Source organism: Engystomops pustulosus, chromosome 2 (genome assembly GCF_040894005.1).
Source record: "Engystomops pustulosus chromosome 2, aEngPut4.maternal, whole genome shotgun sequence".
NCBI lineage: Eukaryota > Metazoa > Chordata > Amphibia > Anura > Leptodactylidae > Engystomops > Engystomops pustulosus.
Window position 1 is genome coordinate 89,335,078 of NC_092412.1, and position 21,610 is coordinate 89,356,687.

Here is a 21,610-nt window from a genome sequence, read left to right on the forward strand (position 1 = left end):
TTGGGAGACCCTTGCACGCCTCGATCGCGGGTACTAGAGATGGGTGCCAGCTATAACATACAGCTGGCACCCCATGCTTCTGGTACCGGCTCCGTTCAGGATCCGGTACCATAAGCATGACGTAATAATACTGCAAATTGCGGGAACGCACCTCCCGCCATGCAGTATTATTACGTCAAATGTCGGGACGGGGTTTATATGCAGATATAAACTAAAAGCTATGTTGTAAACCGGGTATCAAGTTTTGTAAAAAATGAATGGAGTTTTGAGAATGGGACTTTTGAAAACAGTAAAATTTGTAACAAATATTAAAAATATTTGTTTTTATATCAATAGGGAATTATCCACATAATCTTTAAAACATTTAATTGCAATTATCATTTGTCTGTGAGCAAATAAATGCTCATGTGCATGAAGAAGCTGTGATGATGATAAAATACACACGTCCACTAGTTTCAGATTCTTTTTTCTCACTTAATTTGCTTTGTTACCATGTATGTGCTTCAAACATAACAAAAAACATTCAGACCAGGTAACAGGAAGGGCTCAGTTCTGTGGTTTGTAGATGAGCCAACCTACATTGCTGGCTTACAGGAAGATTGTGAAACTGTGTCTTTTAGAAATGATTTTGTGTTAGATAAATTTTGATTATAGCGCGTCTTTGAAACCTTAAGAATTATAAAACTTGTGTTATCTGTTACATTCTTCTGATATATATATATATATATATATATATATATATACTCAAGTATAAGCCCACCCGAGTATAAGCCGAGGCACCTAATTTTGCCACCAAAAACTTGGAAAACTTATTGACTTGAGTATAAGCCGAGCGTGGAAAATGCATTGGTCACAGCCTTCCAGTATATGGCCAGCAAGCCCTCTGTAGTATATAGCCAGCCATTCCTCTCTAGTATATAGCCAGCCATTCCCCTGTAGTATATAGCCAGCCATTCCCCTGTAGTATATAGCCAGCCTTTCCCCTGTAGTATATAGCCAGTCAGCCCCCTTTAGTATATAGCCAGACCTTTTAGTATATAGCCAGCCAGCCCCCTTTACTATGTAGCCAGCCATCCCCTTTTAGAACATAGCCAGCCACCCCCTGTAGTATATAGCCAGCCCAGCCCGCTTTAGTATATAGCCAGTCCCGTGTAGTATATGGCCAGCTCCCTTTAGTATATAGCCAGACAGCACCCTTTAGTATATTGCCAGTCCTGTGTAGTATATAGCTAGCCAGCCCCCAGTTTGCGCAGAACAAAAAAAAAAAAACTAAGTACTCACCATTCAGCCAAGTTTGCCAACATTTTTGTGCTGAAAAACTCAGCTTATACTCGAGTATATACAGGCACACAATACGTTTATTCATTTCTAGTTTATTGAAAGGTACTTCAAGGTTGTGGCAAAACTCAGTATTCACATTATTGCCCCCCTTTTTTTTCAAGACTTCTGCATGCAATTTATGGACATATAATAAAATGAACAAATAACTAATAGATTAACTGTCATTTTAGATAATTTTTAATATTTTGTGGAGGGAGTGAACTTTTTTTTTCTAATATATTTAATTAAATTCTGCTTAGTAAAGAAACAGGTTGCAAAGTGCACCATAGTAAAAACTTTACTTCTCTGTTGTCAAGGCAGCTCTGTCTACCAGGCTGAAGACGGGACTATCCCTCCTCTCACTGCTCAACTCTTAGCAGTGAGTGTTAACCCTTTCTGCTCTCTATCTCCATGTAGTATGGTATGAGCATTATAGTATTTTCAATCATTAAGCTGAAAGTGAAGGCTTTAGATCTAAGCTCATAAACAATAGGTTATTCCCATCTCTGGTATCTATGTAATATGCACAGGCTGGAACTCCCATTCACTATGATAGAGTAAGAGCAGTCATGTGCGACCATTCAAGAAGCAAGTAAGATGGAGGTCAGTACACTTATCATGTATTCATAACAAATCCTGTGTGTATGTCATAAATACCTTAGTTGGGATAACATCTTTAAATTCCTGCGTAACTGTTAATCCTCCCTTACTGCCACACGAGAAAGATACAAGAAACAAACAGAACTGTGGCAAACCATAGAGGGTTGTAGGCATGGACAGATAAGTGGGCGGGACATAACGCGATGAGAGGGGGGCACCACAGAGAGATAAGGGGCTTTGAGGGGTAAGTGGGGACAACAAATTGATGAGATCACAGAAAGCACAGTGCAGAGATGAGAAAAGAGTAACCTGGAGAGATGGGAGGTAATGGGATAGGAAGTAGAAACACTGAGAAAAGGAGAAATATATAGTTAAGGGGGAACATATAGTGATAGATGGCGTAGAAAGTTAATGGAGGTCAGCATAAATCGGGCAAAGAACTCTAAACGATTTTTTGATGAGAGAGGCTCAATATAGAGAAATGGAGTGGCAACCTAGATGGAGGTATAGAGCAAAAAGCTGGAAACAACATAGAGAGCGGTTCAAGACATAAGTAGACCACAACCCATAGAGTAAATCGAACATCTCTGCAATGGCAGTCTTACACTATAATGTTATTTATATTAACCTACTGTATACCCTTAAAAGTTGTAGAAAAATACTGGAAAGAAGAGTCACATTTAACCATGACAAAAACAGTTGCTGCTTATTTACTGTTGCTATGTATAAAACATGTTTCATACTATATACACACTATTTACAAAATTTTAGCACATTTTTTACAGATTGTTGCAGTTTAACTGAGAATTTTCACCTGTAATATTTACAAAACCATGTTGAATATTTTGTCAGTCAAATAAACCTAATGTCTAGTGGTTGTGGTTTTTAGGACTCTAAGTGATAAGCTTACAAATGGGTGTTATCATTCTGCTTTTTAAACAAGTGTGATAGATTTTTTAATGGATCAATACCCTGGGCTGTTATTTTAAGAGACCGTACAACTGATCCATTAAAAAAATAGAGAGAATTTCCTAGCCAGAAGCATTTTTCATGTATCACTCAAAGACTATAGTATATAATTATCTGTGAAAATAGATGCCAGACTGAAGCAAATCAATGGTGAAAAACTGAAGAAAATGTAATTTTTTCACGGCTGAGACTGGAATGTTCTGATGTTCATTTGCAGGTAGCAAAGCTGTAATGTTTCTTTTTTTTTCAAAATTTTCTGAATTTTCAGTAAATTTATTTATTTAAAATTCCTTTTAATATCATATAGCTTTAAAAATTGTTACATGTCAAAGGCAAATTGAATATAATATTTCCATTACCCCATACACAATATGCTATGTGTGTATCTATTCCTAGTTTTAGTGACAATTTTAACAATATACAAGATTTTAATAATAATAATTCGTTATTTATATAGCGCACACATATTACGCAGCGCAGCACAAAGCATGTCAAATTGGTCCTTTCTTCTTTGGAATTTTTATTTTAGAGTGCTTGGCCAGCTTTTTAGATCTACCCCACCGTATCAATAATCACATTACAGTATATAACCTATTGGGTCTTCCCTAACTAGACTAAGTATATTTTATCCAATCATTATGTAAACTGGATCAGTATAGCCTATATTTCTGGTTATATTACAAGCACAGATCAGTAAAGGCTATGAGAGGCCATCCATTAAATGCTATGGCTTCCGAGAAAATCCTGTTTTTTCTGTATGTATGCCTACAGCAATTAATCTGAAAAAAAGAAGCTCAGTTTCTAGAATTTTGCAGCAGTTACATTTTTTTTTTCTTTGCAGGTTTTCCTGAATATTGGGGCCCATTCAAACAACAGGATCAGTGTGTCGTCTGCATTTCCCAGCCCCATGGCCAATTGGGTAACAATTCTCACAGTATTGTTGTGACATTAGATACTTCCATTAATTGATCTATTTCTTAAGCCAACATTTGGGATGGAAAATGCACACGGACCACGTCTCCTGTCCTGCCATCTGAATGGATCCTTGTTCCTTCTGTTACCTGTTTTCTTCCTTTCATTAGCTTAAGGACTCCAAAATAAACTGACAGACATTTTAATGCCAATCCTGCATACATATACAATGTATTTACAATGCAATTACTTTTGATGGAAAGTGCACCCTGGTTGGATTACTAAAGTAGGGTGGTTTACTAGTATCCTTTAAATGTTCCCATGTTCTTTCGGTTTCCTCCGTTTCCTCATTTAGAATCTTTACAAATGCAAAAAATACATCCTTCCATTTGTGTTTATCAGGGGGAGCCCCAAGATCTAGTGCTGGTCTTTTTTTTTATTGGCCCCAGTTTTATTTTTTATTGACGCTTAGATTTGTGTTATGGTTTAAGGGGATTCTTTGTATTTGATTTTCGGTGAGGTCACGTGAGCTTTCTTCAGCCCCAGGCCTTGTGGCACTGGAGGAGGTAATGCTTGCTTGCCGTTTTAATATCTTTAGAATCTGATTTTTGTATCCTTTGCATGCACAGAAGTATATGAGGGGATCTAAGCAACAGTTTAAGTTCATCAGGCAGACAGTGATATGAAGGACAACTTGAAATAATTTCCGCTCATCGCAGTCTGGCGTATACTTGAGTTTCTTAATCATATGCTGGGTAATAGCCACATGATATGGTGTGAAACAAATGAAGAATACCACGATCACTAGAATGATTGTATTAGTAGCCTTTCTGTTGGTACCCGTCTTTTCAGCTAAGGGGTTCTTCTTTGTAGTCTGGCAGAGTTTAATACTTATTTGAGAATAGCAATACAGTATTACCACTAGAGGAACATAGTATCCAAGAAAACAAGCTCCAAGAAGCATATATGGCAAATGATCTATTTTCTCAAAGTTTGGGTATTCCATACACGTTGTTTTACCAGATGGCTCCAAATGAGACATTTGCTGTAAAAGCAGTGGGAACGTTTGTAAGAAGACTAGGAACCAAACAAAAATGCAAATGATTTTAGCAAACTTCACTCTCCTTATTCTGTTGTAGCGATGAGGGTGCACCACAGCAAAGAACCGGTCAATGCTCAAACAGGTCATGAAGTTGACTCCAGCATAAGTATTAATGTACAGAAAAAGTGAGGTTACTCGACACAGCCCTTCGCCCAAGGTCCAGTCAAAACCCTTAGCATAGTACACAATCCGGGAAGGTGAGACAATGGCAAAGAAAATGTCTGAAATGACCAGGTTTCTTGAATAAAGTGTGGTGGAGTTAAGCTTCCGCCTGTTTTTGTGGATGACAAACATAGCTAGGACATTTCCAAGCAATCCGAACAAGAAAATAATACTGTAAAATATTGGCAGTAAGATTCTTGCTGTGTTCTGGTGATAATAGAGGTCACAAGTATCATTGCTGGAATTGTTTTCCATGCTCATCTCGCTCCTGTACAAGGCTGGAATACATAGTAATTATTGTTATTAGCATAAGTAGCAAGTACATAGATTGCAATTTAGATTCAAGACAAAATACATACAGTTGGTTAAAAAAAGTTAAATATTTACATAAATTAATGGATACATAAAATAATGTACCTTCTAATATAATACATTTTGAGGCCAGGTGCAAATTCTTCTAGCCACTATACAGAGGTAAGGTATTATTATTACCGTGTATACTCGGGTATAAGCCGAGTTTTTCAGCACAATTTTTGTGCTGGAAGTTCCCCACTTGCCTTATACTTGGGTATGTAAAAAAAAAAAAAAAATCTGAGTACTCACCATTCCGACGGCCCACGCAACTCCTCTTCTATCTTCGGAATGGTGAGTTACTCAGGTTTTTTTTTACGGGCTGGCTATATACTACAGAGGCCTGGCAGGCTATATACTACAGGGGGCTGGCAGGCCATATACTACAGGGGGCTGGCAGGCCATATACTACAGGGGGCTGGCAGGCCCTATACTACAGGGGGCTGGCAGGCCCTATACTACAGGGGGCTGGCAGGCTATACACTACAGGGGGCTGGCGAGCTATATACTGGGAACGCTGTGACCAATGCATTTCCCACCCTATATACGGTAATAATAATAATACTTTACCTATGTAATAATAATAACTATTATTAAGATATAATGGAAAGACTTGCTTTCATTATGTGTGATCAAACACTCCTGATTTTGCATCACAATAAATGATGCAAATAACCAACGACCTTACCAATAATGGTTAAATATTCACGTTAAATGTGCAGCGTTTGTCCTCATAAGACTTAGCATATGCTATATAAGCAGTCTGATAAACTGCATCTTATCTATAGTATATATTACAGACGGGAGATGTCCAGTAGATTGTGCCATCATAAACCCAGAATGTCAGATTGCAGGTGCTTGAATGTAGGCCTATTCTGTCCTTAGAGTCTAAGTTAACCAGAGTTTTCAGGAATTTTCTGTATAAATTTTACAGGATACCTCTGTTACACCACAACCAAGTGACACTGGTTGATAACTGAATACATTGTTCCTGGTTGTAGATAATGTAGGAGAAGAATCATACACCACTTCCTTTGCAGTCCTATATTCATCTCTCCAAAACATTGTTCTGCTTTTTTTCCTCTCTAAAGGGATTTGAGCGATAAAGTACTTTAATACAATGCTGTCTGGCTACCATAATAAATGGGATAATGCTAACAGAGGAAGCTGCTACAAATAATATTGGCACTTGCTGCACTGAGAACCCCCATAATCAAGCATAGAAGGTGAATTTTATGAGCTGGCATAATTTAGTCTGTGACTTCTGGTCAATCAGAGCTTGTTTTAAGAGACATAGCTATAACGTCCTCTGTTATTGTACTTCTTGACCATGAAATCTTTTTGTTTGCATGTGTGTATTGTGATAAAGTCCAGCTACACACCTAAAATATGTATGGTTTATTCACAGTCCTGCTGCTACAAGCAACACACACACAGAGGCATGGTTACTCAGCTCTCTGGGGCTGTTACAGAATATTGTCCTTTGGCGACCAGAGGGCAGTACAAAATAAGGGGGAGTACTTTAACGAGACAAGGAAGCAGCGATGCGCAGTAGAAAACTGTGTTCTAAAGCTGTAATAAAAATATATAAATGGTATATTTTGCCGTTTTGAACACTTTTGCAAAAGCAAACCCCTTTAAGGAAGGAAACTGTGACTCACAGAGAAGTGACACTATAAAACTGCTTATAGTGAGATAACACTACAATGTCACCTACTTTTATTATTTTACCATTATTTTTGTATCAAAGTTACCTAACAAAAAAATTCTATATGTAAAAATCCATGTAGTACAATAAAATGGAAAACTACAGTAATAAATGATTGACGTGACCACATGTATAAAGGGGAAGGATGTGCTTATGGGAGATTCTCTTTACATTTCCTGTTCTGATTCTTTTTCTCATTCTTTTAAAGAATTGGTGTGAATCTAAATCACCATGCATGTTCTCGTTTACGGTAAATCCCACCTTAAGTGAAATATTACAAGTATAGGAACGTTTATTTAGATACTTGGGCACCATTAAAGCACTACAGATAAATTGCGTAGCTCCATTCTTTTGGCCTGTAACTTTAAAGGGAACCTGCCACCCAAAATAAATTTAAATAAAAACTATGATTAAAAATAATCGCCCTTATCCCTAAATGGTTCCTTTCCATTGGCTGCAAATTAAAAAAAAAAGTTTGTCAGCTTATAAGCAACTCGCCCAATGATAATAATGGAGTTCTGCTTATTACATTTTACTTGCATTGCCCTGCCTCCTTGTTACTGATTGACAGGTCTCTGCTAGGGCATGCGGCTGTATGGAAATAGTACTTATGGACCGTCTGCCAATATTTAACTACAGACATATACTTATTATTAGAGGTATAAAAAGCTGTGTCAACTGTTTTACATGGTGCCTTGCAGGAACATTGAGAGAGCGCTCTGTCAAATCATTGAGCACTTCATCTCATGTGACATTTAACCAGTAAAGTTTTCTTTACCCAGTAACATTAACATCTACCTCATGTATGTATCTGATCACATATAATCACAGCATGTCTCCATGGAGAATGGGGAGGAATAAAAATCCATGGAGGCATGCTGTGATTTTATGTCATCAGATACATATATAAGATAGATATGAATGGTACTGGGTAAAGGATCTTAGATGACATCACATGACATCTCCCCCTGCACTGCTCCGACAGAGTGCACCACTTTTTTTTGGCGCACTTTCAACATGGGGCGTGCAACACAATTCTGTTGGACTTTGCATGTTAAATCTGGCGCACAGTGCAACTGAGCATTGGAACGCCCGTTTATTTGCGTCGCTTGATGCCTAGAGCAGCTGCGCCACAAAAGGGTTGTGTACAACACTTCTTAAATACCTGTGCACTAAAATGGCATGCTGGGATTTCATGTGATCAGATATATGCATGATGTACAGTTTGCTTATGTAGGAAGCTAAATGACCTGTGATGATGTCACCCTGGTCACATGACATGCTGAGTAAAGGCATGGGACATGGGGAGGAGTAGATTGAAGGGGCTGATGCCAGGGAATATGAGATAAAGTTATTTTTTTTCTTTTTATATCTAAAAGAAGGGTGTCAATTAATAGGGCTGCATAGGAACCTGTCAGTAACTGTATATGTGAAAATGTGGTGACATGTTCCCTTTAAAACCCCCCTCACCTCTCCCTAGAATGTATATAAATAAATCATCAAATAAAATGATATACATATTAGGTATCCCTACATTCCAAAAAATCAGATCTATAAAAATACAGAAATATTATAGGGTGAACCCTGTAACAGAGAAAAATATCCAAATGGCCAAACCCTGACCCTAAAGATTTGAAAAACAATTGTACAAAACATTGTAAAGTTCTGAAAACAAAGATATCAATGACAATGTGAGCTCCTTCCACAAAAAAATTAAAGGGCCGCTAATAAAGTTTATCAGTATAAGTGCAATACCCTAACGGGGTCAGCCATATAGTGCTTACCCTGGTAAACTTTCTCTGCAGTCACATGACCCACAGGCAGCAGAACTCGGGGTTTCTGTAGGATCAACAGGACTGTGCAATTATTACTGTATACCAATCCCATGTAAGTGGTTGGAGGGTTATGTTGGTGTTATGCATGTGATATACAATATGTCTTTTGTCTAATTACCAGATATGTCAGACATTGATATGCTGTAAATATGTTGTGATTTTGTCACGTACAATTGTTTATGGTATATAGATGAAGTTGATTACAATGAATGTTACTTAAATACAGTATATGGTATCCTTGCATTATCCCTCCGAAAATATCTTGTGTTTAACAGGGGTGTCCTTAGGTCAAAAGATCCGGGACAGGAGCCCTGAATGTTGTCGCCTGTCTCTCTCTACTTTCTTCTCTATTTGCATCCTCTGGATGCTTATAGAGATGATTACTGTAGTGGGGCAGGGTGGCGTCAGCATGCAGCTCCACTACAGAGCACATAAGAGCACATACGGCAGTTCTGTAGAGTAGTGAGAGCTGCAGGTCATCGTGTCTCCTGCTTCAAGCAGCCCCTCTAGCAGCCTGGAGCCGGAGACGCGATGTAGTGACGTCACCACATCCCGCCCTGCAGGTGGAGGGGAAGAGGAAATCATGAGTGAAGAGAGGTAAGTTTAACTCTTAGTTTTTAATTATACAGTGTAGATGTGGGGTTTTGGGGTCATTACTTTATGTGGAGGCTATTACTGAGTGTTGTCGGGCTATAAGAAGGAACTATAGAAGGGGTGTAGAAGGAGACTAAACATAGGTGCAAACATATGGGAGGGGTATCAAAAGGGGACGCAACTGAGAATTTGGTACCTATGCATTGGGGCCCGTGCCCCAGATCTTTTGTGACCCTAGCAACACCCCTGGTGTTTCATAATGTGTGTGGCTGAAAGATACACTTTGGGGATAAGTGTCTGAGAATATAATTCCTCTAGTTGCCATTGGCAACCAATCAGAGCTCAGCTTTCATTTTCACAGAGCCGTTGTTAAAAGGTGAGCTCTGACCGGTTGCCAGTTATGCTCTCAGACTTTTCTGATAGATCTCCCCCAAAAAGTCATGCCGCCGTGCTGTGGTTTTTATGCAAGTTATCACTTGTTACTATCTCTGCAAGTATGCCTCATTAATTTTAGATATAGTGTGAAATTTGAAGATCTTGTTCCTTTATTTGAGATTTTGTACATAAACTTCCCATGGGACTGTTACTGCAAAATTAGCATAAGCGGCGCTGAGTGCTCAGGATATTTGCCTACTTTTAAGGGGTATTCAAATCTAAGTATCAACATTTAATTTAATATACATTTGTTTAGTTGGATGTAATTAAACACATTTACAAACGTGAAGTAATTTCCCATAAATGTAGCCATATTGTCCCTTAGAAATGAGATTATTGTCCTTGAATAAGAAATAATTTTTGCAAATGAATTGTACAGAAGTTACACATGTCCCACAGCCGTCCTGTGGTAATGATCGCTGAATCTAGGTGGTCCGGCAGGGCTCAATAGTGCATGTGCGGCCACAGATGCCAGGGTGCAGCGGTGGTCATATGCAAGGACTACTAACTTGTTTCCAAGAGAGTATGGCTTCATTTATTCGAAATTATCTTCATACAGGTAATTTTTTAAATAACATTTCAATTGCAGAAATGTGTATACGTACATGGCAGATAAATTAAATTAAATGGGAAAGCCGAGATGGGAATACCTGTTTAATGGAACTTTGGAAGTTCCTTCTTTATGGAAACCTATGGAAGGTCAAGTAAAGTTGACAGGTATGGCATAAAGTGGTATTCTAGCTTTATAACTCTGAAAGGAAGTGGTTGTATTCTAGGCTGTACTGGCAGCAGTGCAGTCACACATAGTCTGTGGTTATCTCCTTTACCCTTTAGAGTAAGATAGTACATTGAGGCTGGTCTTTTTATGTCTGTTTTTAGTTATCGTTTTATTTCTGTCTCAGTGATTTATGCTAGCAGAAGTCTGGACTCACATTGCAGTATTTGTGCAATTTTCATGCATTTTTTTCACTGGATTTTGGCACAAAAATAGTTTATATTCATTAATGGGAGTTTTACTAAGGATCATTTACTAAGGATCCGCAAATCGCACTATCATCGATTTCTGATGTGTGCCACATTTAGAAGGGGTTTTTGGCGCACCCGATCGGAACACATGCAGTATATTGGGTGCAGGATCTACGTGGATCGCGGCACAGGGCAGCATTGTCGGGGAACGCATCTTGTGGATTGCGACTCGGACATGTAATTAAATGTGCCCCAATGTTTGAATCTACTCCTTTTCTTTCAACATCCTTTAGGAGAAAATTGGAGGGTGCTATATATTTTACGATCCCAACTGAATTGGTAGATTTGAGCATTAACTTCTTTAAATAGCCAGTTTTCCATCTCTTAGACTGTGTTCACACTTGGCAACTGAGGAGAGGGAATTTGCCTAATTACACTCTTGTTAACATTTACAAAACAATATCAAGACTTGCACTAAAATTGAGTTAACATTTTGGTTTTATAAATATGATGCTAACGAACAATAAACTCACTAAGGGACATTTACTATGGCATTTCCGCCAGTTTTGTGCCGCTCTCATCGCATGTTCTGCTCTCCAATGTATTTACTAGCTGGCAGCATCAGAAAAAACTTTTTTTTAAACCTTTTTCCGCTCCGAAAAGGGGCGCGGCTTTGGAGTGGAAACTCCGACAAAATTGATATATGTAGTAGACCAAAAGAAATTTGGTTTAGCAGGGACACAAAACCGTTCTACTGCACTCTGCTGCCTGTCCTTCTGGTCTCCAATTCAAACTGAACGAGCTGTCGGATGAGGTCAGCCACCGATGCATTGCCGCACCAGCCATTGCTCCACTCCCGGGTAGTGTGCTCAGATTGTTCTCCAACTGCTGGACACATTTCTGGACCTCGGGACAGATTTTGGTCTCGGTGCTGCAAAAAGGAAATATTGGGAAACCCTACAGAATCGCTGCCCGCGGACCGTTAGTAAATGTGCTCCAATGTTTCTATAATACATTAAAAAGTTTATAAGGAAGTTCTCAGTATAGCTAATAAAACCTAAGAAGTATATCACGTAACATTAGGCCACTGTAAAGTGATCCTGGCTTAGCAAAATAAATAACAGTGTATGTGTGGATGGAAACTTTAAAGCGCATGACTTTGAGTGATAGAAGTTCCTGAAATGTTAGATGTGGGTGGGGATTACACCTAACTTGTTTCCCGTTCTGGTATTTTTATGCAACCATCTAATAAGAAGAGCAAAATACCAAGATTTCAAAAAGTTTCATGTATAGTATATTTATGGCATACACTTCATTTTTAGGGTTTCAAAAGTTTATTTTCAATCTACATCTTTAAATGTGAAGACTTGGATCACATTTTAACCTCAAAATATGTAAGTTAATACAAGATTTTCCCCACGTGTGATTGATTACTCAGTGATTCATACATCCATATATATGCAAGAATGACTATATTAAGTGAATTAAGCCAACGAAACAGGTTATGGTGTCACTTTACACTGTAATATGGGCTTAGTGTTAACAAGGTAAAGAGCGAGATTGCTGTCAGTGGTGTGTGGTCACTGAGCAGTTTTGGAGCTTTACATTCATTTGTTATCATCTACATTCAGAATTATGTTCTGGTAGCTATCTGCTTCTGGTGCACGCTCACCAGTCTTTATCTTTAGATTTGTAAGAACTAATCTTTAAGATTCAAAAGTCTCTCTTGTGAAAGAAGCTTACTTTTAAAGGATGTGATAATGTCTGGATTGCGTCATAAGTTGTGCAATGAAGTTCCTCAAGTTAAAGAATTGTTGACATTGGTGAAGTTCATCTAAAACTATTCTAGCAGGATACATCCCCATCTATGATATTTTCTGCGTTTCCTTCTACTGATTTTACATTGAATGAACAATCCTATTGGCATTATGACAGTTTTTTTTGTGACTGCTGCAGGTTTTTACATTATTATTGACGTATTATCAAATGCACCCTAATGCTGTGGCACAAAAAGGGGTGTTTTTAACTAGTTTCAAGGTCACTTTTGGGAAATACCACAGCTTTGAACTTTTGAAATGGCATAAGAGCTAGTTCCTTTTAGTATCACATCAGTTTGACTGGTTTCACACATTGAGTTGTTGAATCCACACTGCAGTTTTTGCAAAATAAGTGGGGCTTTAACAATCTGCATTAACTCACAGTGTGGATTTCATTTCATGTTACTCTGCAGGATTTCATGTTACGCTGCAGGATTTCATGGCACCCTGTAGATTATAAATTCCTAATCATCCTTTTACTATGCAGGCTCCGATTTATCTCATTGTTCTACATCATACCATATCTGTTACTGAGTTGTCATGGATTTTCATGGTAGCTCCGTCCATTTTTAAAGTCACAGCTAAATCTTTTTGCAGTATGTGAAATCAGCCTATACTTTCCAATAATAACTCTGTAGCAATGTAGTAAATTTTAGATGACTGCTTGTAATGCAGTCCCTAATGATACAAAGGTGTCCTGTAAAATATTGCTAAGTGACACATCACTAATTATTACACAACTTCTGTGTAATAAGAAGAACCTAAGAAGAACTTTTCCGACACGTAGAAGTCTATAAATATATATATTATTATCTGCAGTTTAATACTTATATGTAAATCTATTCTGCAGATAATTGCTTACTGGTCTACAGGATAAAATACTTACAGAGCTGAGGTTCTCTTGGTCTGTTTCCTTCTTAATGGTTGAGTTATATGTTCCCACCCTTTGATTTCAAGACAAGTTTCCCCGTGTGTTCAGCAGTGTCATAATCAGCGTCTTTGTTCCTGTGGTTAGAACATCTTACTTGCTGCCCGTCTACATGGTGGTTGTGGGAAGTGAAAAGCTTAATGTTAAAAGATGTCTTCATTTTGTCATAATTTGAGAAATTAATAAATAAGAAATAAGGGTGTTGTCAGATGTGTAGGTGTTAAGAGCAGTAGCTGGAAAGTTGGGTGAGTGTCTCTTGGTTTTTAAAGGAAACCTCTCTTCTCGAAGGGTTGTAAAAAGGAATTTAATGCTGAATGCAAATCACCGTTTTGTTAGTACATAAATTGCTTTAATTATTTATAAAAATTTAGTTTGTCTCAGGCTACATTCACACGAATGTAAGGCGGGCATACGTTCGCCGTGATGGAGAGGAGGAGTGGTGGCCCCTCCCCTCTCTATTATGATGCATAGCGCATGGCGCTGTTACATGGGAAAATATAGGACTTATCTTTTCCCCGTGTATGGAGCGGTGCGGTGCAGCTAAATTAAATGATTAAAAAATGTACAGGACAAAAAATAAGGGCTCATTCAGACGGCGTGTCCTCTGCTCATCTGATGAGTTAGAGCAGTAGCAGGCTTCTGGTTATAAATTACATAAAAAGAAAATGGTCTGTTGAGCAGTTAGAATGCAGAGATCTTACAAAGCAATTTTGAGAAGACTCCTCAACCCTCCAAGTCCAGCTACAATATTAGACCATTTTCCCAGTTCTGTTGGTACTAACAACATATACAAAGGTATGGTTAACTGTATGGTTAACTAAATCTTCAGGGACAATACCTAACACAGTCTACAGCTTTTATGGTTAAAACTGCAAAGATACATACAAGAAATATGAATTGGCCTCTTATAAGCTTTAATAAGCTCCTTATGTAGCATGGAATGTACTTCCATTCTACACCACTCCACTGCTGCTTCCTTCCAGCAGGAACTTACAAAATAGGATGGTTTTTGTGGTGTCATTCTTTTTGGAATTGCAGTGGGTGCCACTTTGCTTTTAATGGTTGCATATAAAAGGTTACAGATGATGCTAAATTAGTTGCAGCATAAGTTGATACATTGGGTTCACAATTCAGAAGGATCAGATTTGGTCAAATAGCACTATACATTGCAAATTCTTTGCAACATTGTGGAGGTATTATGTTTGCCCAATGGTAATATGTTGTATGAGCGCTACATGTATTAACTGACCACTCTTTATCCATTTTTCTTAAATGCTTGGCTGATTCTTTGTGCGGTCGTGAAACCAAATCTATTTAGCCATTGATTTTTGTCAGTGTAAAGGTTTTTGTTGCTGTTAAATTTAATAGGAAACAAAAGACCATAGAAGGATATGTAGTATAACCTAGAAGATGTTTGGATAGAATTATACTGTAACTCTTGATAGATTTATGTGTCTTTTGACTTGTCTCTGTTCTTTGCCTTCACAGTTTATCCCCTGTCTTTGCATTGTTTGTGCCATTTTATTGCTCTGTGCCACGAGTATCATTGGCTCACATTTTTGGCTGGTTTCCAATCACAAATAAAACTTTGGTATACATAGTGGGACTACAGGTAGGTGACATTTCATCTTTCTTGTTTCGAAATTAAGTTAAATAACTTAAAGAGTAACAGTCATTTCAGATTATTTTTTTATATTGCGGAGAGGGGGCAGTTGTGAACATTTTTCTTAGTTTGTAAAGTAACAGGCTGCCAAGTGCCAAGGGAAAATCTTTCTACAGGATTGAAGACAGATCTCTTTCTTGTCTCTTTTCTTGTCAATAGTAAGTGTTAACCTTTTCTGCTCTCTCCCTGGCTGCAGTATTCTATGAGCATAATTTTCAAACATCAAGCTGAAAGTAAAAGGGGTTAGTCCCCACTGCCAGAGCGGTTTATCTAAACACGGGGAGATTAGCTGTGAGCTCATGCAGCCTCCATAGACACACACTGTTATATGCTGGAATACACATCTCTATGGGAGGGAGTAGCCTGGTTTTCTTACAAACAAATCAAAATTTGTTAATAAAGTGCATTAGAAAAATGTTCACCACATCTTCCCAGACACAATATAAAAAAATATTTCAAATGACGGTTACGCTTAAAGTGTCTTGCCACTGCTGTTTGCCAGCAGGAAGTCGGTGTGTGTGAGCTCATTTTGGAATGCAAGGGTTGGGGCTAGAGACAGAGAGAAGCTCAGCAGAGCATCAGAAAGAAAAACAAGATGTCTGCCGACCCTAAACTTAGTAGATCCAGGGTCATGTCTAGGGGCAACCAAAATTGTGTACACCAGGACTGATAGAGACAGGATGGAAATATATCTGTGAAATACTGCATTTTTGTTAATAACAGTGAATTAGAGAATGTGTTATTTTGTTACCCTGGGTATAATTAAGAAACTTGTCTTCATGGGAATACCCCTTTAATGTCAATATGTTGCTAGTTGTGAGACTAAAAGTAATGCCTTATCAAAATTCTTCTTTGTGGCATTATATTACATCGGAGCTAAAATACAAGTCTCTAAAAAAATATTGCTGTAAGTGCTATTTTATATATTTTCTACCAAATCCCCAACATTGCTTAGAAATGCAACTAGATGTCATTTTTCTTTTTATTTAAAGGGAAGATTTTTTTCAAAATAAAATTATCTGCTAGGCCCCTGCTAGTTTTAAGGACAAACCTGTCATTTAAATAAACCCATCCAAAATAAATACTTAATTAAAAACTATGATTTAAAAGTATCCTTATCCATAAATGGTTCCTCTACATGTGTGCAATTGTTAACTTATATGCAACTCACCTAAGGTGAGTCTAATGATAGTAATGGATCTGGTATATGCAGTGTTCACTGCCCTGCCTTCTAGTCGGGCACTTAAGTCATGTGACCAGGGTGTTGTCATCTAAGGTCCTGTTACAGGGCCGGCGCCAGCTCTTGGCATACCCGGGCAAGTGCCGGGGCCCAGAGCTGCTGGGGGTCTTCACATATCCTCACATTTTTGGATCCAGCAACAAATAGATAAGTGCATCTACATTTTTATTTCCTGATATTCATTGTGTGATTTTTATTGCAACCAAGTAGATCTGAAGGTATTTTACTTGCATAATCTGTATATTGTGTGGGGGGGTATAGGGAGGCATTCACCTTGCTTATCTAGACAGTATAGTCACAGGTGCTGCCTAATTAATAGTGGGGTGTGGCTATCTAATTAGCAGCCTTTATATACTTCTGTGGTGAGTTTGTTTGGTGGTTTGCAGCCAGATCTTGTTGCAGTGAGCTCAGCAGAGTTTTATGGCACATAACCTTTAAAAAAGCATCAGAAAAGCGAGTGTGGGAGCTTGGTGGCGAGTGTGCATTGATCCGAAGTGTGTGCAGTGTCTTAAGTGTGACATTTAATGGCTTTCCGGGAGCCATTGGAGTCGGAGAATCGAATTGTCTGGACTTTCTGGTGAGTTGATTTCTCTTTGAAAATATTTTTCTGTGAAAATTGCTCATCTGGAAGCCCAGATTCTGGATCTAAATGAGCAAGTTTCAAGGCTGCGGGCAATTGACAATATGGAGCGAAGTTTGCTGCTCCTGGAGCACAAACTCTCTGGGGAAGATGGGTCTGGGGAGGGAAGTATGGAGGTGCAGAGTGAGGGGGTAGCTAGTTAGGTAACATGTAGGAGGCGGGGTATAGGGAAGAGTTGTAGGGAGTCTAGTCCTGATCTGGTGCACCCCAATAAGTTTGCCAGGCTGGCGGATGAGGGGGATATCAGCTCTGGGGTAGCAATACTGCAGCAAGACATGGCCTCTAGCAACCAGGGGACTGTCTGCTCCAGTAAGAAGGGTAATGGGAGCACAGGCAAGGTCAGACAGGTGCTGGTAGTGGGAGATTCGATTATTAGGGGAACACACAGGGCAATGTGTCACAAAGACCGTGCATACCGAACAGTATGTTGTTTGCCAGGTGCTCGGGTTCGGCATGTTGCCAATCGGGTTGACAGATTACTGGGTGGGACGGGTGAAGAAGCAGCGGTCATGGTCCACATTGGCACTAATGACAAAGTAAGAGGTAGGTGGAAGGTCCTTAAAAATGATTTCAGGGATTTAGGCCATAAGCTCAGGGCAAGGACCTCAAAGATAGTTTTCTCCAAAATACTGCCTGTACCACGTGCCACAACAGAAAGGCAGCGGGAGATCAGGGAGGTAAATAAGTGACTCAAAAGTTGGTGTAGTAAGTAGGGTTTTGGGTTCATGGAGAACTGGGCTGACTTTTCTGTCGGCTACAGGCTCTACAGTAGGGATGGGCTGCACCTCAATGGGGAGGGTGCAGCTGTTTTGGGGGAAAAAATGGCAAGAAGGTTGGAGGAGTGTTTAAACTAGAGACCTGGGGGGAGGGCAACTACACTTGTGCAGGGCAAATAGACAGTGTAGATAGAGAGCTGGGAAGAGTCATAGTCCATGGGGGAGGAAGGGGGGCTGGAATGAGATTTGGGAATAAGAACAAAAGGAATACGGAGAGGGAAAACCATATAGAGTGTATGTACACAAATGCCAGAAGCCTCACAAACTAAATGGAGGAACTGGAACTCTTGATGTTGGAGCGGAAATATGATATAGTAGGTATCAGCGAGACATGGCTGGACAGTAGCTATTACTGGGCTGTTACTATAGACGGTTATAGTCTTTTTAGAAAGGACCGTATAAATAAATAAGGGGGAGGGGTTTGTTTATATGTGAATTCTTGCCTCAAGCCTGTCTTGCGAGATGACATCAGTAACGCAAATGTAAATGTGGAGTCCCTATGGGTGGAGATAAGGGGAGGGAAAAAGAATAATAAAATATTACTAGGGGTTTGTTATAAGGCTCCAAATATATTGGAGGCAGCAGAGGAAATGCTGATAAGTGAAATGGATGTGGCTTCAAAGCATGGTGAAGTACTTATCATGGGGGACTTCAATTACCCAGATATTGACTGGGGGGCAGAAACCTGCAGGTCCTTCAAAGGCAGCAGGTTCTTGTCAACAACAAAAAACAATTACCTGTCGCAAATAGTCCTGGAGCCAACAAGAGGGGGGGCACTGCTGGACCTTATCCTAACCAACAGACCTGATAGGGTATCAAAACTACAGGTTGGGGGGAACCTGGGGAATAGTGATCATAATAGCATTGATTTTGTATTACGCTTTACTAAGAACGTTAGGGAAGGGGCAACCAACACTCTAAACTTCAGGAGGGCAAATTTTCAGCAACTAAGGGAAGACCTTAAAGGCATAGACTGGGATAATGTTCTCAAAGACAAAAGCCCCCCCAAAAATGGGACTTTTTCTCATATATTCTGAAAAAGTCCTGTGAGAAACACATACCGTATGGGAAAAAGCATAAGAGGAACAAGAAACAGCCAATGTGGCTAACTAGCCTTGTAAGGAAAGCAATAAGCGAGAAAGATAAGGCGTTTAAGGTGCTAAAACGTGAAGGTAGCGAAGAGGCATTACAGGATTATAGAGAGAAAAATAAATCCTGTAAAAAGCAGATAAAGGCTGCAAAAATAGAGACTGAGAGAAAAATTGCCAGGGAGAATAAAAATAATCCCAAATTATTTTTCAAGTATATAAATAAGAAACTAAAAACAGAGAGTTTGGGTCCCCTTAGAAATAACATTGGGGTCATGGTGGAAGAAGATGAGGAAAGGGCCAATCTACTGAATGTCGCCTTCTGAACTGTCTTTACCCAGGAAAATCCCCTGGTGGAAGACACAATGAGGAATAATGTAAATTCTTTTTGGAATGTCAACAGCTTAACCCAGATGGCATACACCCCCGGGTTCTGCATGAATTATGTACGGTGATAGACCGTTATTTTTAATATTTGAAGATTCACTGAGGACTGGTTATATTCCACAGGACTGGCGCATAGCAAATGTGGTACCAATATACAAAAAAGGATCAAATAGCGATCTTGGAAACTACAGACCCGTGAGTCTAACTTCTGTGGTGGGGAAAATATTTGAGGGGTTTGTTAGAGATGCTGTCCTCGAGTATCTCACTGTGCACAACCTTATAACTCAGCGTCAGCATGGGTTTATGAGAGATCGGTCCTGTCAGACTAATCTGAATGGTTTCTACGAGGAGACTGGATCTAGGGGACGCTGTGGATGTTGTATATCTGGACTTTTCAAAGGCATTTGATACCGTGCCACATAAAAGGTTGGTATATAAAATGAGACTGCTGGGAATAGGAGAAAATCTGTGTATTTGGGTAAGTAATTGGCTTAGTGATAGAAAACAGAGGGTCGTCATTAATGGCACATTCTCAGATTGGGTTGACGTTACCAGTGGAGTGCCACAGGGGTCAGTATTGGGGCTACTTCTTTTTAATATTTTTATTAATGACCTTGTAGTGGGTTTACACAGTCAAGTTTCAATATTTGCAGATGATACTAAGCTGTGTAAAGTAATAAATATTGAGGCCGATAGTTTAGAATTACAGAGGGATTTGTGGAAGCTTGAGGAGTGGGCAGAGAAATGGTTGATGAGGTTTAATGTAGATAAATGTAAAGTTATGCACTTGGGCCATGGAAACAAAAAGTATAATTATGTTCTAAACGGTCAATTACTTGGTAAAACTGGAGCTGAAAAGGACTTGGGGGTATTGGTGGATGGTAAACTTAATTTTAGTGACCAGAGCCAGGCGGCTGCTGCTAAAGCAAATAAATTTGTGGGATGTATCAAGAGAGGAATAGATTCTCATGATAAAGACTTGTAGTTTTGCCCTTGTACAAATCTCTGGTTAGACCACACATGGAATATTGTGTACAGTTTTGGGCACTAGTGTATAAAAAGGATATAGTAGAGCTGGAAAAGGTGCAGAGGAGAGCAACCAGGATTATTAGGGGAATGGGGGGATTAGAATACGACAGATTACATATTTGGGATTATTCAGTTTAGAAAAAAGACTGGGGAGACCTCATTACAATGTACAAATACCTTAACTGACAGTTCAAGGATCTCCCCAAAGATCTTTTTATACCTAAGCCTGTGACCAGGACAAGGGGGCATCCTCTATGGCTTCAGGAGAGGCGATTCTACCATCAACATAGACAGAGGTTCTTTACTGTAAGAGCAGTGAGACTATGGAACTCTCTGCCGCACGAGGTTGTTATGGCGGACTCTATGTACATGTTCAAGAGAGGCCTGGATGCCTTTCTGGAGAGAAAAAATATCACGGGTTAGGGGGATAAAACATTTATTTAATTCTTAAAGGTTGGACTTGATGGACTTGCGTCTTTTTCCAGCCTTATATACTATGATACTATGATACGGCTGTACATAAGGAATCCTTGTGGGTTAGTGGGGCTGTATCTAATGAATCCATAGGTGAGGGACATTTTATATAAAAATAAACATGAGGGGGCTGTACATATAATAACCATGAGAAGGCTGTTTGCTACGATAAACTAGGTAATATTTTAGGGAATAGGAGACTGTTTTAGTTTCAGAATTTTTAATGCTGCCATGTGAGTTCACTGCAAAGGGGCCTGCTGAGTCCTGAAACCAACCCTGTCATGTTACATTTGCAAAGTCTTCCCCATGTATGTATCTGATCACATGAAATCACAGCATGCATCCATGGAGGATGAGTAGTAGTAGAAGCCCATGGAGGTATGCTGTGATTTCATGTGATCAGATACATACATGGGTAGACGTTCCAAACGTAACCGTGTTAAGGACCTTAGATGACCTTACCCTTATCACATGACATGTTGAGAAGAGGCATGGGACATGGGGAAAAGTAGGTGAGAGGGACCGGTCAAGCAGGACACGCCACCTCTGATGGAGGTGGCTAGTTCCAAACAGGATGACTCCATTACTGATTTTCCATTTGCATTCTCTGAAAC

The 21,610-nt window shown here is 39.3% G+C and overlaps 2 protein-coding genes across 5 annotated transcripts in view; one reads left to right on the forward strand and one right to left on the reverse strand.

The window, feature by feature from the left end:
• UBAC2 (UBA domain containing 2) overlaps positions 1–21,610 on the forward strand; it is a 106,654-nt gene that overhangs the window by 46,396 nt on the left and 38,648 nt on the right. For all 4 annotated transcript variants that reach the window (XM_072135492.1, XM_072135490.1, XM_072135491.1 and 1 more), the window contains exon 6: positions 15,188–15,311. In XM_072135492.1, coding sequence (XP_071991593.1) covers positions 15,188–15,311 — 124 coding nt within the window. The remainder of the gene's footprint in view (positions 1–15,187; positions 15,312–21,610) is intronic.
• GPR183 (G protein-coupled receptor 183) lies at positions 1,355–13,796 on the reverse strand. Its single transcript, XM_072135489.1, has 2 exons — positions 13,658–13,796; positions 1,355–5,343 (listed from the first exon to the last, which is right to left on the reverse strand). The coding sequence occupies exon 2, from the start codon at positions 5,324–5,326 to the stop codon at positions 4,253–4,255; it is 1,074 nt and encodes a 357-aa protein (XP_071991590.1). The 5' UTR covers positions 5,327–5,343; positions 13,658–13,796; the 3' UTR covers positions 1,355–4,252.

Coding starts and splice junctions, on each gene's coding strand:
- GPR183 (XM_072135489.1), bottom strand. CDS start 5,326: ATGAGCATGGAAAACAATTCCAGCAATGATACTTGTGACCTCTATTAT.